Genomic DNA, 18,293 nt, shown 5'->3' with positions numbered 1-18,293 from the left:
GTGCAGTAATGTAAGCCTACTTGTGATAATAAAGATTATTATTATTATTGTTCATTGGCCATTTGACCACAGGAAGTTTTGTAACTTACAACATTTAAGAAGCATTTAGATGAGCAGGTGAAACACCACATTATACAAGGTTATAGAATCTCATAGAATTTACAGTGCAGAAGGCGGCCATTCAGCCCATCAAGTCTATGCCAGCTCTTGGAAAGAGCACCCTAGTTAAGCCCACACCTCCACCCTATCCCCATAACCCTGCAACCCCATCTAACCTAAGGGCAATTTAGCACGGCCAATCCACCTAACCTGCACATCTTTGGACTGTGGGAGGAAACCGGAGCACCCGGTGGAAAACCACGCAGAGAACATGCAGACTCCACACAGACAGTGACCTAAGCAGGAATCGAACCTGGGACCCTGGCGCTGTGAAGCTATTTTGCTAACCACTGTGCCACCGTGCTGCCCCAATGTTATGAAACAGGTGTGGAAATTGGATAGGTGCTTTGTGACCAGCACAGACATGATGGGCCAAAGGTTATGTGCTGTAAAACTCAGTGACTACATTATTATAGGGGTTTTGCAAAACGTGGCAAAGCAGATGGAGTGATTAGTTTAAACCATATGAGAATTGTTATAAAATCAAATTACTGCAGATGCTGGAATCTGAAACAAAAACAGAAAATACTGAACAATCTCAGCAGGTCTGACAGCGTCTGTGCAGAGAGAAGGGAGCTAACGCTTCGAGTCTGGATAACTCTTTGCCAAGACTGCAGAGAACTGGAAATAGGATGAGATTTATACTGTTGTGAGGGAGGGGGTGGAGTTGTGGGTCTGGATAGGGGCCAGTGATAGGTGGAGATTGACAAAGATGCCATGAACATAAAGACATAGGGAATGTAAATGATGGTGATTAAGGCTAAGAAGGAGCTGATAGTGGCACATAAAGAGATTAGAATGTGTGGATGGCAGAAAAAGTCAGCAGTGAGTCAAAGGACAACTTGGAACAGGGAACAGATGGTCTAAGTGGGGTGGGGGGGGGGGAGGGGACAATGGTGAGGGGAAAACAGATCGATGGAAGAAATGAAAATGAATTGATAGAAATATAAATGGGGTGAAGGTGGAGGAGAGAGTTCACAGCCTGAAGGTGTTGAACTCAGTGTTAAGTCCGGAAGGCTGTAACGTGTCCAATCGGAAGATGAGGTGATGTTCCTCCAGTTTGCTCTGGGCTTCACTGGAACATTACAGTCGGCCGAGGACGGACATGTGGGTGTGAGAGCAGGACGGGGAGTTGAAATGGCAGCAACAGGAAGGTCTGGGTCCTGCTTGTGAATGGACCGGGGGGTGTTCTGCAAAGCGGTCCCCCAGTCTGTGTTTAGCCTCTCCAATGTAGAGTAGATCACACTGGGAGCAGCGAATGCAATAGACCAGATTGAAGGGGGGGGCACGTGAAGCTCTGCCTCACTTGGAAAGAGTGTGTCAGCCCTGGGATGTTGAGCAGGGAGGAGGTAAAGGGGCAGGTGTTACACCATCTGCGATTGTATGGGAAGGTGCCCTGGGAAGAGAGTGAGGTGTTGGGGGTGATGGGGGAGTGGACCAGGGTATCCTGGAAGGAACGGTCCCTGTGGAATGCAGTCAGAGGGAGTGAGGGGAAGATGTGTCTGGTGATGGAATCATGCTGGAGTTGGCAGAACTGGCAGAGGATATTTGAATGTGGAGGCTGGTGGGGTGAAAAGTGAGGACGGGGGGGGGGGGGGGGGGGGGAGATATCCTGGGTCTGGGAGGGAGGAGAGGGGTGAGGGCAGAGGAATCTGTTATATCATTTGTTATTTGTATTTCATGTGTTATTACATTTGTTATATCCATTTATAGAATAAAGTCAGAATTGTCATAATTAAATCTCACTGGTTTCACAAAGTAATTTTTATTCATCCAAGTTCAAAAATAATATGAAACTAAGCTGGTGAAATGAACATGGTGTCTGGGCAGCCCCGGTGGAACTGTCCTAACCCTCCAGCTGTGTTTCAGCACCTTGTTCAGAGTGAGTATGAGCTGCTGTGGGGTTTTTGTAAAGACTCCCCTCCGGTTTCAGACAGTGTGGTCCCAGAGAGCACAGTAATACATTCCGGATTCATCCTCCTTGATGTCCCGCAGCAACAGGCTGCACGATTTGGTGGCAGATCGTTTTTCCGCAAATAAAACCCTGTTGGTTATGTCCTGTGCGGTCTCGGATGGATTCTTATAATAAAGCATTCTCTGTAACCCTTGTCCCGGACTCTGCCGGTACCAATGGATTATGGCACTGGCGAAGTCTGAAACGACGATTTCACACTCAAACCGCACCGTTTTGTTGGGAAGTCTGGTCATGGACAGTGCAGACTGTGTCAGCGTTACAGCGTCAGATTTCCCTGCAGTAGATAAGACAAATCAATCAGATTATTAGTTAATAAGGGGAGGGGGGGATGATAAACAAAAGAATCAGTTTGGAACCGACAGTACTGACTGAGGAAAGAGGTGAGTAAAATCACCACAATGTGACCCTCCATCTTTGGCCAAGATTGGACTGATGGAGGTTTAACCATCACCCTGACTAGGCTGCCACAGCGGAAATTGTGTCAATCGATTCCACCCAATGCTGAGTCTCCACGTGGCCTCAATGCTGCCGTTTTTCTACTTCACCCGGTTAATGTTTCACTTCAATCTGCCTTTCTCCACACCCAGAACAGCTGCTGAGTGGCTGGACCAGCTTTCTGATATTACCCGGCACTGACCTTCTGTCTGCTATCCCGCCCTGTCCTTGCCCCATTCAAACAGTTCCAGTAACCATCTCACACAGCTTCTTACTGGGAGGTGTCAGGGCCTCCTGGTCAGGGCCAGAGGCCCACATCTCTTCAATGTGTCCCACATGAGGAACAATATGGACGGCAGGAAGGAGAAAATGCTGGAAAATCTCAGCAAGTCTGGCAGCATCTGTGTAGGGAGAGAAAAGAGCTAACGTTTCGGGTCCAATGACTCTGTCAAAGCTCATATGGACGACACGGCGGCACAGTGGTTAACACTGCTGCCTCCCAGCGTCAGGGACCCGGATTCAACTCCTGTCTTGTGTTTCTGTGCGCAGTCTGCACGTTCTCCCCACGTCTGCGTGGGTTTCCTCCGGCTGCTCCGGTTTCCTCCCACATGTCCAAAGATGCACAGGTTAGGGGGATGTTAATTTGCCCCTTAGTGTCCAAAAGGTTAGGTGGAGTTACTGGGTTATGGGGATCGGGTTGGGGCATGGGGCCTAAGTAGGGTACTCTTTCCAAGGATCAGTGCAGACTCAATGGGCTGAATGGCCTCCTTCTGCACTGTAGAGATTCAGATCTTTTTACATGTCTGTGCACTGCCGCTGGCTCTCCCACCGACCCCGACGTTTTCCCCACCGACCCCCCCCTTCTACCGACGCTCCCCGCCCCGCACCGCCCGCCGACTCTAACAGCGCCCCCCCCCCTTAGCACCCCCTGCCCCCAGCCGGCGGCAGCACTGATCACCCTAATCATCCCTGATAACCCCCCCCCCCCCTCCAAGGCGGGCAAAGGCTCAGTCAACCCTGCTCCCGGATATACCACCATTGGAACCGACCGCATCCATGGCACCACCACCGGAGCAGCGAAATCAGCACGGACGATCAGACCACCACAAAGACTGAACTTATAACTCCACTTCACCCCAGACGGACTATGTGTTTTTTTTAAACAGGGGGTGAATGTGATGAACGGTATTAATAACTGCTGTAAACGGTACCTGACCTTTAATACCTTGCCCCTTTAAGATGCTTGGAACCCTGGGGGACTCCGCCTCTGGCTACGCCCCCAGGAAACGGTATATAGGATAAGGCTCCATGTGGTGAGCACACTTCTCTCGGATGCTGTTCAGTTCTCTGTAGATTAAAGCCTTTTGATTACCGACCTCGCTCTCGCGTCGTAATTGAGGGTGCCTCAAATGGTCAGGGCAGGGCTGTAACGTAAGGAAGTTAAAATAGTCTATTTGCAAAGAGTCAACAAGATAGTTTGCATGAAGGTCTATAAAGGTGAAGAGAAAGTAGAGAGTTCAGCAAAAGATCCCTCTAGAGGGTTACAAGGTTGGAGTTGGGGCTCCATGGGATAGGGCTGAAGATATAACTTGGGAGAAGGTTGCAGAGATAGAGTAGGGGGAAACGTTAGCAAAGAGGATGTAAAAATGCCATTTAAATAATCTGGGATCCGAGAACCAATCGCAGCTGGAAAAGGATGGGGTGATGGGAGAGAAGATTCAGCCAATGACGAGCAGCTCCTAATGCCCACCCCCCTCCCCCCCCACCCCCCACCCCCCACCGCCTGTGTTCTATTCCAGCGTGATTAACTGGAAAAGAATGAAAGTGTAGCTGTTTAATTTGTGTCAATTTTATGATGCACAACAGTGTAAACCTTAACTGAAGGGAATTTGTGGCAGTTTTCAGCTCAATCGGATGTGGTTTTGGGGTGGTGTTTGAACTGTAATGTGTGGAGAGTTTTTGTAAGGAAGTTGAATGGTTGTTTAATGCTGTGTGAATCCAATAGGCGCAGTAATAGGTGGCGGAATCCTTTGGCTGGAGGGCGTTAATGCGCAGACTGTACTGTCTGTACCCAGTCTTCTCCCCCTCAAACCTTTTGCCAAATCCACTATCCCGATTAACACTGCCATCGAAATAAAGAATGCGGACCAGCTGGCCACCCTCTGTGTCTTTGTACCAGTGGATGATGGAAGTGCTGACTGATTCAGCCAGCTCACACGAAATGGTGGGATTTTTATTCATTTTCTTGGTGACTGAAAGTTGAGCCTGTTTTAAATCTTGAGCAAAATATCCATCTGTGGGGAAATAAATGAAAATTGCTTATTGTCACAAGTAGGCTTCAAATGAAATGACTGTGGAAAGCCCCGAGTCGCCACATTCCGGTGCCTGTTCGGGGAGGCTGGTACGGTAATCCCAATTACAACGAGTTTCAAAACCTAAAGAAAATCAAATGTAGACAATGAATTAATCAATTTACCTGGAAAAAAAGTAACTAAGGCGACCCAGGGCAGCAGCATGGTTTCAGTGCGAGGTGTTCAGCTCCTGGGTAACATTTATATTAAACACTGACTCTGACAGAGGAGCTGACAAACTTCCTGTGGGTGATTGCAGCGGCTGCCTCCTGTACAAAAGCCACACCCACACCTCTGACACATTTTTAACGCACTGTGTTTGTTTTCACTACAGTGACTACGCAATTGAATTACACAAACACTTGAGGATTTATTTTAAACAAAACTTGGTTCAGTCGCATATCCGACGCTGACCCCAATTTCAGATCCCAAATCAACAGGGGCAGCACGGTAGCACAGTGGTTAGCACTGTTGCTTCACACCGCCAGGGTCCTAGGTTCGATTCCCAGTTTGGGTCACTGTCAGTGTGGAGTCTGCACGTTCTCCCCGTGTCTGCGTGGGTTTCCTCCGGGTGCTCCGGTTTCCTTCCACAAGTCCCGAAAGACGTGCTGTTAGGTGAATTGGACATTCTGAATTCTCCCTCTGTGTACCCGAACAGGCGACTAGGGGCTTTTCACAGTAACTTCATTGCAGTGTTAATGTAAACCTACTTGTGACACTAACAAAGATTATTATTAAAACAGCCTCCACCCTAGAAGGGGAGGAAGAGCAAACGGATGGAAATAGCTTCACCTCTCAGCAACTCACATCTCAAACCATTGCTTCATGATCCCTGGGTCAGCATTCCCTCCCAAACACACTGTGGGATCACTTTCCCCACACACTGCAGAGGTTCAATCACTAACGACCACTGATCCATCCACATTCCCACCACTGACCCTTCAGTTCAGTTTATTCAGCTTATTGTAGCACCAAACCTTGGGTGGGATTCTCGGCCTCACCAGACCCATTTTCTGACATGGCACGCCCCCACCAGCATGGGGATCCTCCATCCCAGCAGCCAGCCAATGGGGTTTCCCATTCTGGCCATCCCCGTGCCATCCGGAAATCCGTGGGCATGAGTGCGCTGCCGGCAAAGTGGAGGATCCCGCCCCTTTTCTTTCCAAAATTTGCTCCTCAGCCCTTTGAATGAGAAAAGTAAACAAAGATAAGATCCCCGAGCAAAAAGCTTGGACAGTTCTTCATTGCAAGAAGTTTAGAGAAAGTTTACCAGAATAATACTGGGCAGGTTGTCTAATGACGAAAGGTTGGACAAGCTCGGCATGTATCCACTGGAGTTCAGAGGAGTAAGAGGCAACTTGTTTGAAATATTTGAGCCCCTCAGAGGTGTTGACAGGGTGGATGTGGAGAGGATGTTTTTCGGATGGAGGAGAATCTAGAACTAGAGGTCATTGTTTAAAAATAAAGGGTCACAAATTTAAGACAACACGAGAAGAATGTTTTCCTCTGAGGGCAGTGAACATTTGGAACTCGCTTCCTTAAAAAGCAGTGAAAGCTGTGTCTCTGTTTTCAGGGCAGAGCTAGATAGATTCTTGGTTAACAAGGGGGTGAAAGGGGCAGCACGGTGGTGCAGTGGGTTATCCCGGCTCTGGGACACTGTCCATGAGGAGTTTGAACATTCTCCCTGTGTTTGTGTGGGTGCCCCCACCACCCCCCCCCCCCCCCCCACCCCCAACAACCCAAAGATATGCAGGGTAGGTGGATTGGCCATGCTATATTAACTTGTAGATTGACTACAGCTCCGCCTTCAGCACCATAATCCCAGCCAAGCTCATATCAAAGCTCCAAAACCTAGGACTTGGCTCTCCACTCTGCAACTGGATCCTTGACTTTCTGACCAACAGACCACAGTCAGTAAGAATGAACACCAACACCTCCTCCATAATAGTCCTCAATACCGGTTCCCCGCAAGGCTGCGTACTTAGCCCCCTACTCTACTCCCTGTACACACACGACTGCATGGCAAAACTTGGTTCCAACTCCATCTACAAGTTTGCTGACGATACGACCATAGTGGGCCGGATCTCGAATAACGACGAGTCCGAATACAGGAGGGAGATAGAGAACCTAGTGGAGTGGTGTAACAACAACAATCTGTCCCTCAATGCCAGCAAAACTAAAGAGCTGGTCATCGACTTCAGGAAGCAAAGTACTGTACACACGCCTGTCAGCATCAACGGAGCCGAGGTGGAGACGGTGAGCAGTTTCAAATTCCTAGGGGTGCACATCACCAAATCTCTATCCTGGTCCACTCACGTTGACGCTATCACCAAGAAAGCACAACAGCGCCTATACTTCCTCAGGAAACTAAGGAAATTCGGCATGTCCACATTAACCCTTACCAACTTTTACAGATGCACTATAGAAAGCATCCTATCGGGCTGCATCACAGCCTGGTATGGCAACTGCTCGGCCCAGGACCGCAAGGAACTTCAGAGAGTCGTGAATACCGCCCAGTCCATCACACGAACCTGCCTCCCATCCATTGATTCCATCTACACCTCCCGCTGCCGGGGGAAAGCGGGCAGCATAATCAAGGATCCCTCCCACCCGGCTTACTCACTTTTCCAACTTCTTCCATTGGGCAGGAGATTCAGAAGTCTGAGAACACGCATGAACAGACTCAAAAACAGCTTCTTCCCCCCGTCACCAGACTCCTAAATGACCCTCTTATTGACTGACCTCATTAACACTACATCCTGTATGCTTCAACCGATGCCAATGCTTATGTAGTTACATTGTGTCCCTTGTGTTGCCCTATTATGTATTCTCATGTATTTTCTTGAATTGTTTAATTCCCTTTTCTTCCCATGTACTGAATGATCTGTTGAGCTGCTTGCAGAAAAATACTTTTCACTGTACCTCGGTACACGTGACAATAAACAAATCCAATCCAATCCAATCCAATATTGCCCCTTAATTGGAAAAAATGAATTGGGTACTCTAAATTTACAAAACGCAAGGGGGTGAAGGTTACCAGGAGTAAGTTTAAGGTTTCAGCCAGGTCAGCCATGATCTTATTGGATGGCAGGACAGGCTGGAAGGACTGAATGGCCTCTTCCTGCTCCTAATGTGCAATACCATGGGGAAAAGACAGATGAACGACACTCAGTCATAATGCTTCTTTTGTGAGCCAGTACAGGTTCAAAGGACTGAATGGCCTCCTTCTGCTCCTTAACAATTCTGGGATAGTTTGTGTGTTTATAGGTCACTCTTCCCTCACCTCTGTTATCCATGTTTGGACCAAGGTTTTGATAAGGTCTCAAGCTGTGTGGTCAGCCAGACTCAAACTGAACATTAGTGATTATTGTTGTGTAAGTGCTTCCTGGTAGATTGATAGAGAAGTAGTTGGTTGATTTGAAATGTTTTACTTTTCATGCATTAGATTTAGCGCAATTCTACATATCTGTCAGATCAATGCCAGTGTTGCCGTTGTGGTTGTACAAGAACCCCTTGGCTAGGGGCATGGCCAGTTCTGGAGCACAAATCTCCACCATAGTAACCAGGACGTTGTCAGGACTCATTGTGTTTTTGTTTAATGTAGAGGTGTACTGATTCATCACCCAAGGGAGGACAGTACATGATAATCGACTAAAGATTTCCTCACCCATTTTTGACTTGATGGCGGTAAACTTCATGGTTTCCAGAGGTAATATTTTGGACTCCCAGGACCACTCTCTGCCACCAATATATCCCAGTGCTGCATGCCACATACATACATATGTGGGTATAGCAATGGAGGAGGTGGGTTGGCAGCAAGTGAGTAAGATTCAGTGAGTGTGGGCTTGACTAGTTTGGGACCAGAACCCAGGATAGTGCAGTAATGTAAGCCTACTTGTGATAATAAAGATTATTATTATTATTGTTCATTGGCCATTTGACCACAGGAAGTTTTGTAACTTACAACATTTAAGAAGCATTTAGATGAGCAGGTGAAACACCACATTATACAAGGTTATAGAATCTCATAGAATTTACAGTGCAGAAGGCGGCCATTCAGCCCATCAAGTCTATGCCAGCTCTTGGAAAGAGCACCCTAGTTAAGCCCACACCTCCACCCTATCCCCATAACCCTGCAACCCCATCTAACCTAAGGGCAATTTAGCACGGCCAATCCACCTAACCTGCACATCTTTGGACTGTGGGAGGAAACCGGAGCACCCGGTGGAAACACACGCAGAGAACATGCAGACTCCACACAGACAGTGACCTAAGCAGGAATCGAACCTGGGACCCTGGCGCTGTGAAGCTATTTTGCTAACCACTGTGCCACCGTGCTGCCCCAATGTTATGAAACAGGTGTGGAAATTGGATAGGTGCTTTGTGACCAGCACAGACATGATGGGCCAAAGGTTATGTGCTGTAAAACTCAGTGACTACATTATTATAGGGGTTTTGCAAAACGTGGCAAAGCAGATGGAGTGATTAGTTTAAACCATATGAGAATTGTTATAAAATCAAATTACTGCAGATGCTGGAATCTGAAACAAAAACAGAAAATACTGAACAATCTCAGCAGGTCTGACAGCGTCTGTGCAGAGAGAATGGAGCTAACGCTTCGAGTCTGGATAACTCTTTGCCAAGACTGCAGAGAACTGGAAATAGGATGAGATTTATACTGTTGTGAGGGAGGGGGTGGAGTTGTGGGTCTGGATAGGGGCCAGTGATAGGTGGAGATTGACAAAGATGCCATGAACATAAAGACGTAGGGAATGTAAATGATGGTGATTAAGGCTAAGAAGGAGCTGATAGTGGCACATAAAGAGATTAGAATGTGTGGATGGCAGAAAAAGTCAGCAGTGAGTCAAAGGACAACTTGGAACAGGGAACAGATGGTCTAAGGGGGGGGGGGGGGGGGAGAGGACAATGGTGAGGGAAAAACAGATCGATGGAAGAAATTAAAATGAATTGATAGAAATAAAACTGGGGTGAAGGTGGAGGAGAGAGTTCACAGTCTGAAGGTGTTGAACTCAGTGTTAAGTCCGGAAGGCTGTAACGTGTCCAATCGGAAGATGAGGTGATGTTCCTGCAGTTTGCGTTGGGCTTCACTGGAACATTACAGTCGGCCGAGGACGGACATGTGGGTGTGAGAGCAGGACGGGGAGTTGAAATGGCAGCAACAGGAAGGTCTGGGTCCTGCTTGTGGATGGACCGGGGGGGTGTTCTGCAAAGCGGTCCCCCAGTCTGTGTTTAGCCTCTCCAATGTAGAGTAGATCACACTGGGAGCAGCGAATGCAATAGACCAGATTGAAGGGGGGGCACGTGAAGCTCTGCCTCACTTGGAAAGAGTGTGTCAGCCCTGGGATGTTGAGCAGGGAGGAGGTAAAGGGGCAGCTGTTACACCGTCTGCGATTGTATGGGAAGGTGCCCTGGGAAGAGGGTGAGGTGTTGGGGGTGATGGGGGAGTGGACCAGGGTATCCTGGAGGGAATGGTCCCTGTGGAATGCAGTCAGAGGGAGTGAGGGGAAGATGTGTCTGGTGATGGAATCATGCTGGAGTTGGCAGAACTGGCAGAGGATATTTGAATGTGGAGGCTGGTGGGGTGAAAAGTGAGGACGGGGGGGGGGGGGGGGGGGGGGGGGATATCCTGGGTCTGGGAGGGAGGAGAGGGGTGAGGGCAGAGGAATCTGTTATATCATTTGTTATTTGTATTTCATGTGTTATTACATTTGTTATATCCATTTATAGAATAAAGTCAGAATTGTCATAATTAAATCTCACTGGTTTCACAAAGTAATTTTTATTCATCCAAGTTCAAAAATAATATGCAACTAAGCTGGTGAAATGAACATGTTGTCTGGGCAGCCCCGGTGGAACTGTCCTAACCCTCCAGCTGTGTTTCAGCACCTTGTTCAGAGTGAGTATGAGCTGCTGTGGGGTTTTTGTAAAGACTCCCCTCCGGTTTCAGACAGTGTGGTCCCAGAGAGCACAGTAATACATTCCGGATTCATCCTCCTTGATGTCCCGCAGCAACAGGCTGCACGATTCGGTGGCAGATCGTTTTTCCGCAAATAACACCCTGTTGGTTATGTCCTGTGCGGTCTCGGATGGATTCTTATAATAAAGCATTCTCTGTAACCCCTGTCCCGGACTCTGCCGGTACCAATGGATTATGGCACTGGCGAAGTCTGAAACGACGATTTCACACTCAAACCGCACCGTTTTGTTGGGAAGTCTGGTCATGGAGAGTGCAGACTGTGTCAGCGTTACAGCGTCAGATTTCCCTGCAGTAGATAAGACAAATCAATCAGATTATTAGTTAATAAGGGGAGGGGGGGATGATAAACAAAAGAATCAGTTTGAACGGACAGTACTGACTGAGGAAAGAGGTGAGTAAAATCACCACAATGTGACCCTCCATCTTTGGCCAAGATTGGACTGATGGAGGTTTAACCATCACCCTGACTAGGCTGCCACAGCGGAAATTGTGTCAATCGATTCCACCCAATGCTGAGTCTCCACGTGGCCTCAATGCTGCCGTTTTTCTACTTCACCCGGTTAATGTTTCACTTCAATCTGCCTTTCCCCACACCCAGAACAGCTGCTGAGTGGCTGGACCAGCTTTCTGATATTACCCGGCACTGACCTTCTGTCTGCTATCCCGCCCTGTCCTTGCCCCATTCAAACAGTTCCAGTAACCATCTCACAAGCTTCTTACTGGGAGGTGTCAGGGCCTCCTGGTCAGGGCCAGAGGCCCACATCTCTTCAATGTGTCCCACATGAGGAACAATATGGACGGCAGGAAGGAGAAAATGCTGGAAAATCTCAGCAAGTCTGGCAGCATCTGTGTAGGGAGAGAAAAGAGCAAACGTTTCGGGTCCAATGACTCTGTCAAAGCTCATATGGACGACACGGCGGCACAGTGGTTAACACTGCTGCCTCCCAGCGTCAGGGACCCGGATTCAACTCCTATCTTGTGTTTCTGTGCGCAGTCTGCACGTTCTCCCCACGTCTGCGTGGGTTTCCTCCGGCTGCTCCGGTTTCCTCCCACATGTCCAAAGATGCACAGGTTAGGGGGATGTTAATTTGCCCCTTAGTGTCCAAAAGGTTAGGTGGAGTTACTGGGTTATGGGGATCGGGTTGGGGCTTGGGCCTAAGTAGGGTACTCTTTCCAAGGATCAGTGCAGACTCAATGGGCTGAATGGCCTCCTTCTGCACTGTAGAGATTCAGATCTTTTTACATGTCTGTGCACTGCCGCTGGCTCTCCCACCGACCCCGACGTTTTCCCCACCGCCCCCCCCCCTTCTACCGACGCTCCCCGCCCCGCACCGCCCGCCGACTCTAACAGCGCCCCCCCCCCCTTAGCACCCCCTGCCCCCAGCCGGCGGCAGCACTGATCACCCTAATCATCCCTGATAACCCCCCCCCCCCCCTCCAAGGCGGGCAAAGGCTCAGTCAACCCTGCTCCCGGATATACCACCATTGGAACCGACCGCATCCATGGCACCACCACCGGAGCAGCGAAATCAGCACGGACGATCAGACCACCACAAAGACTGAACTTATAACTCCACTTCACCCCAGACGGACTATGTGTTTTTTTTAAACAGGGGGTGAATGTGATGAACGGTATTAATAACTGCTGTAAACGGTACCTGACCTTTAATACCTTGCCCCTTTAAGATGCTTGGAACCCTGGGGGACTCCGCCTCTGGCTACGCCCCCAGGAAACGGTATATAGGATAAGGCTCCATGTGGTGAGCACACTTCTCTCGGATGCTGTTCAGTTCTCTGTAGATTAAAGCCTTTTGATTACCGACCTCGCTCTCGCGTCGTAATTGAGGGTGCCTCAAATGGTCAGGGCAGGGCTGTAACGTAAGGAAGTTAAAATAGTCTATTTGCAAAGAGTCAACAAGATAGTTTGCATGAAGGTCTATAAAGGTGAAGAGAAAGTAGAGAGTTCAGCAAAAGATCCCTCTAGAGGGTTACAAGGTTGGAGTTGGGGCTCCATGGGATAGGGCTGAAGATATAACTTGGGAGAAGGTTGCAGAGATAGAGTAGGGGAAACGTTAGCAAAGAGGATGTAAAAATGCCATTTAAATAATCTGGGATCCGAGAACCAATCGCAGCTGGAAAAGGATGGGGTGATGGGAGAGAAGATTCAGCCAATGACGAGCAGCTCCTAATGCCCATCCCCCTCCCCCCCCACCCCCCACCCCCCACCGCCTGTGTTCTATTCCAGCGTGATTAACTGGAAAAGAATGAAAGTGTAGCTGTTTAATTTGTGTCAATTTTATGATGCACAACAGTGTAAACCTTAACTGAAGGGAATTTGTGGCAGTTTTCAGCTCAATCGGATGTGGTTTTGGGGTGGTGTTTGAACTGTAATGTGTGGAGAGTTTTTGTAAGGAAGTTGAATGGTTGTTTAATGCTGTGTGAATCCAATAGGCGCAGTAATAGGTGGCGGAATCCTTTGGCTGGAGGGCGTTAATGCGCAGACTGTACTGTCTGTACCCAGTCTTCTCCCCCTCAAACCTTTTGCCAAATCCACTATCCCGATTAACACTGCCATCGAAATAAAGAATGCGGACCAGCTGGCCACCCTCTGTGTCTTTGTACCAGTGGATGATGGAAGTGCTGACTGATTCAGCCAGCTCACACGAAATGGTGGGATTTTTATTCATTTTCTTGGTGACTGAAAGTTGAGCCTGTTTTAAATCTTGAGCAAAATATCCATCTGTGGGGAAATAAATGAAAATTGCTTATTGTCACAAGTAGGCTTCAAATGAAATGACTGTGGAAAGCCCCGAGTCGCCACATTCCGGTGCCTGTTCGGGGAGGCTGGTACGGTAATCCCAATTACAACGAGTTTCAAAACCTAAAGAAAATCAAATGTAGACAATGAATTAATCAATTTACCTGGAAAAAAAGTAACTAAGGCGACCCAGGGCAGCAGCATGGTTTCAGTGCGAGGTGTTCAGCTCCTGGGTAACATTTATATTAAACACTGACTCTGACAGAGGAGCTGACAAACTTCCTGTGGGTGATTGCAGCGGCTGCCTCCTGTACAAAAGCCACACCCACACCTCTGACACATTTTTAACGCACTGTGTTTGTTTTCACTACAGTGACTACGCAATTGAATTACACAAACACTTGAGGATTTATTTTAAACAAAACTTGGTTCAGTCGCATATCCGACGCTGACCCCAATTTCAGATCCCAAATCAACAGGGGCAGCACGGTAGCACAGTGGTTAGCACTGTTGCTTCACACCGCCAGGGTCCTAGGTTCGATTCCCAGTTTGGGTCACTGTCAGTGTGGAGTCTGCACGTTCTCCCCGTGTCTGCGTGGGTTTCCTCCGGGCTCTCCGGTTTCCTCCCACAAGTCCCAAAAGACGTGCTGTTGGGTGAATTGGACATTCTGAATTCTCCCTCTGTGTACCCAAACAGGCGACTAGGGGCTTTTCACAGTAACTTCATTGCAGTGTTAATGTAAACCTACTTGTGACACTAACAAAGATTATTATTAAAACAGCCTCCACCCTAGAAGGGGAGGAAGAGCAAACGGATGGAAATAGCTTCACCTCTCAGCCACTCACATCTCAAACCATTGCTTCATGATCCCTGGGTCAGCATTCCCTCCCAAACACACTGTGGGATCACTTTCCCCACACACTGCAGAGGTTCAATCACTAACGACCACTGATCCATCCACATTCCCACCACTGACCCATCAGTTGAGTTTATTCAGCTTATTGTAGCACCAAACCTTGGGTGGGATTCTCGGCCTCACCAGACCCATTTTCTGACATGGCACGCCCCCACCAGCATGGGGATCCTCCATCCCAGCAGCCAGCCAATGGGGTTACCCATTCTGGCCATCCCCGTGCCATCCGGAAATCCGTGGGCGTGAGTGCGCTGCCGGCAAAGTGGAGGATCCCGCCCCTTTTCTTTACAAAATTTGCTCCTCAGCCCTTTGAATGAGAAAAGTAAACAAAGATAAGATCCCCGAGCAAAAAGCTTGGACAGTTCTTCATTGCAAGAAGTTTAGAGAAAGTTTACCAGAATAATACTGGGCAGGTTGTCTAATGATGAAAGGTTGGACAAGCTCGGCATGTATCCACTGGAGTTCAGAGGAGTAAGAGGCAACTTGTTTGAAATATTTGAGCCCCTCAGAGGTGTTGACAGGGTGGATGTGGAGAGGATGTTTTTCGGATGGAGGAGAATCTAGAACTAGAGGTCATTGTTTAAAAATAAAGGGTCACAAATTTAAGACAACATGAGAAGAATGTTTTCCTCTGAGGGCAGTGAACATTTGGAACTCGCTTCCTTAAAAAGCAGTGAAAGCTGTGTCTCTGTTTTCAGGGCAGAGCTAGATAGATTCTTGGTTAACAAGGGGGTGAAAGGGGCAGCACGGTGGTGCAGTGGGTTATCCCGGCTCTGGGACACTGTCCATGAGGAGTTTGAACATTCTCCCTGTGTTTGTGTGGGTGCCCCCCCCCCCCCCCCAACAACCCAAAGATATGCAGGGTAGGTGGATTGGCCATGCTATATTAAATTCATGCTATATTAACTTCATGCTATATTAACTTGTAGTTATTGACTACAGCTCCACCTTCAGCACCATAATCCCAGCCAAGCTCATATCAAAGCTCCAAAACCTAGGACTTGGCTCTCCACTCTGCAACTGGATCCTTGACTTTCTGACCAACAAACCACAGTCAGTAAGAATGAACACCAACACCTCCTCCATAATAGTCCTCAATACCGGTTCCCCGCAAGGCTGCGTACTTAGCCCCCTACTCTACTCCCTGTACATACACGACTGCGTGGCAAAACTTGGTTCCAACTCCATCTACAAGTTTGCTGACGATACGACCATAGTGGGCCGGGTCTCGAATAGCGACGAGTCCAAATACAGGAGGGAGATAGAGAACCTAGTGGAGTGGTGTAACGACAACAATCTGTCCCTCAATGCCAGCAAAACTAAAGAGCTGGTCATCGACTTCAGGAAGCAAAGTACTGTACACACCCCTGTCAGCATCAACGGAGCCGAGGTGGAGATGGTGAGCAGTTTCAAATTCCTATGGGGTGCACATCACCAAATATCTATCCTGGTCCACTCACGTTGACGCTATCACCAAGAAAGCACAACAGCGCCTATACTTCCTCAGGAAACTAAGGAAATTCGGCATGTCCACATTAACCCTTACCAACTTTTACAGATGCACCATAGAAAGCATCCTATCGGGCTGCATCACAGCCTGGTATGGCAACTGCTCGGCCCAGGACCGCAAGGAACTTCAGAGAGTCGTGAATACCGCCCAGTCCATCACACGAACCTGCCTCCCATCCATTGATTCCATCTACACCTCCCGCTGCCGGGGGAAAGCAGGCAGCATAATCAAATACCCCCCCACCCGGCTTACTCACTTTTCCAACTTCTTCCATCGGGCAGGAGATACAGAAGTCTGAGAACACGCACGAACAGACTCAAAAACAGCTTCTTCCTCACTGTCACCAGACTCCTAAATGACCCTCTTATTGACTGACCTCATTAACACTACATCCTGTATGCTTCAACCGATGCCAATGCTTATGTAGTTACATTGTATATCTTGTGTTGCCCTATTATGTATTCTCATGTATTTTCTTGAATTGTTTAATTCCCTTTTCTTCCCATGTACTGAATGATCTGTTGAGCTGCTTGCAGAAAAATACTTTTCACTGTACCTCGGTACACGTGACAATAAACAAATCCAATCCAATCCAATATTGCCCCTTAATTGGAAAAAATGAATTGGGTACTCTAAATTTACAAAACACAAGGGGATGAAGGTTACCAGGAGTAAGTTTGAGGTTTCAGCCAGGTCAGCCATGATCTTATTGGATGGCAGGACAAGCTGGAAGGACTGAATGGCCTCTTCCTGCTCCTAATGTGCAATACCATGGGGAAAAGACAGATGAACGGCACTCAGTCATAATGCTTCTTTGGTGAGCCAGTACAGGTTCAAAGGACTGAATGGCCTCCTTCTGCTCCTTAACAATTCTGGGATAGTTTGTGTGTTTATAGGTCACTCTTCCCTCACCTCTGTTATCCATGTTTGGACCAAGGTTTTGATAAGGTCTCAAGCTGTGTGGTCAGCCAGACTCAAACTGAACATTAGTGATTATTGTTGTGTAAGTGCTTCCTGGTAGATTGATAGAGAAGTAGTTGGTTGATTTAGCTGGTTTAGCTCACTCGGCTAAATCGCTGGCTTTTAAAGCAGACCAAGCAGGCCAGCAGCACGGTTCGATTCCCGTACCAGCCTCCCCGGACAGGCGCCGGAATGTGGCGACTAGGGGCTTTTCACAGTAACTTCATTGAAGCCTACTCGTGACAATAAGCGATTTTCATTTCATTTTTCATTTCATTTGAAATGTTTTACTTTTCATGCATTAGATTTAGCGCAATTCTACATATCTGTCAGATCAATGCCAGTGTTGCCGTTGTGGTTGTACAAGAACCCCTTGGCTAGGGGCATGGCCAGTTCTGGAGCACAAATCTCCACCATAGTAACCAGGACATTGTCAGGACTCATTGTGTTTTTGTTTAATGTAGAGGTGTACTGATTCATCACCTGAGGGAGGACAGTACATGATAATCGACTAAAGATTTCCTCACCCATTTTTGACTTCATGGTTTCCAGAGGTAATATTTTGGACTCCCAGGACCACTCTCTGCCACCAATATATCCCAGTGCTGCATGCCACATACATACATATGTGGGTATAGCAATGGAGGAGGTGGGTTGGCAGCAAGTGAGTAAGATTCAGTGAGTGTGGGCTTGACTAGTTTGGGACCAGAACCCAGGATAGTGCAGTAATGTAAGCCTACTTGTGATAATAAAGATTATTATTATTATTGTTCATTGGCCATTTGACCACAGGAAGTTTTGTAACTTACAACATTTAAGAAGCATTTAGATGAGCAGGTGAAACACCACATTATACAAGGTTATAGAATCTCATAGAATTTACAGTGCAGAAGGCGGCCATTCAGCCCATCAAGTCTATGCCAGCTCTTGGAAAGAGCACCCTAGTTAAGCCCACACCTCCACCCTATCCCCATAACCCTGCAACCCCATCTAACCTAAGGGCAATTTAGCACGGCCAATCCACCTAACCTGCACATCTTTGGACTGTGCGAGGAAACCGGAGCACCCGGTGGAAACACACGCAGAGAACATGCAGACTCCACACAGACAGTGACCTAAGCAGGAATCGAACCTGGGACCCTGGCGCTGTGAAGCTATTTTGCTAACCACTGTGCCACCGTGCTGCCCCAATGTTATGAAACAGGTGTGGAAATTGGATAGGTGCTTTGTGAC

The 18,293-nt window shown here is 48.0% G+C and overlaps 4 gene segments (V, D, J or C); all 4 read right to left on the bottom strand.

The window, feature by feature from the left end:
* Positions 1–1,908: 1,908 nt before the first annotated feature.
* LOC119972115 lies at positions 1,909–2,601 on the bottom strand. The segment is given in 2 exon segments: positions 1,909–2,408; positions 2,504–2,601. Coding segments are annotated over 2 exon segments (399 nt in total).
* Positions 2,602–4,373: 1,772 nt separating this feature from the next.
* On the bottom strand, positions 4,374–5,145 carry LOC119972170. The segment is given in 3 exon segments: positions 4,374–4,377; positions 4,443–4,863; positions 5,046–5,145. Coding segments are annotated over 3 exon segments (465 nt in total).
* Positions 5,146–10,690: 5,545 nt separating this feature from the next.
* On the bottom strand, positions 10,691–11,346 carry LOC119972114. The segment is given in 2 exon segments: positions 10,691–11,204; positions 11,299–11,346. Coding segments are annotated over 2 exon segments (363 nt in total).
* Positions 11,347–13,168: 1,822 nt separating this feature from the next.
* Positions 13,169–13,941, bottom strand: LOC119972169. The segment is given in 3 exon segments: positions 13,169–13,172; positions 13,238–13,658; positions 13,841–13,941. Coding segments are annotated over 3 exon segments (465 nt in total).
* Between the last annotated feature and the right edge of the window lie 4,352 nt (positions 13,942–18,293).

The sequence above is a fragment of the Scyliorhinus canicula genome, chromosome 10 (genome assembly GCF_902713615.1).
Source record: "Scyliorhinus canicula chromosome 10, sScyCan1.1, whole genome shotgun sequence".
NCBI lineage: Eukaryota > Metazoa > Chordata > Chondrichthyes > Carcharhiniformes > Scyliorhinidae > Scyliorhinus > Scyliorhinus canicula.
This window is presented reverse-complemented; position numbering and strand designations above follow the sequence as displayed.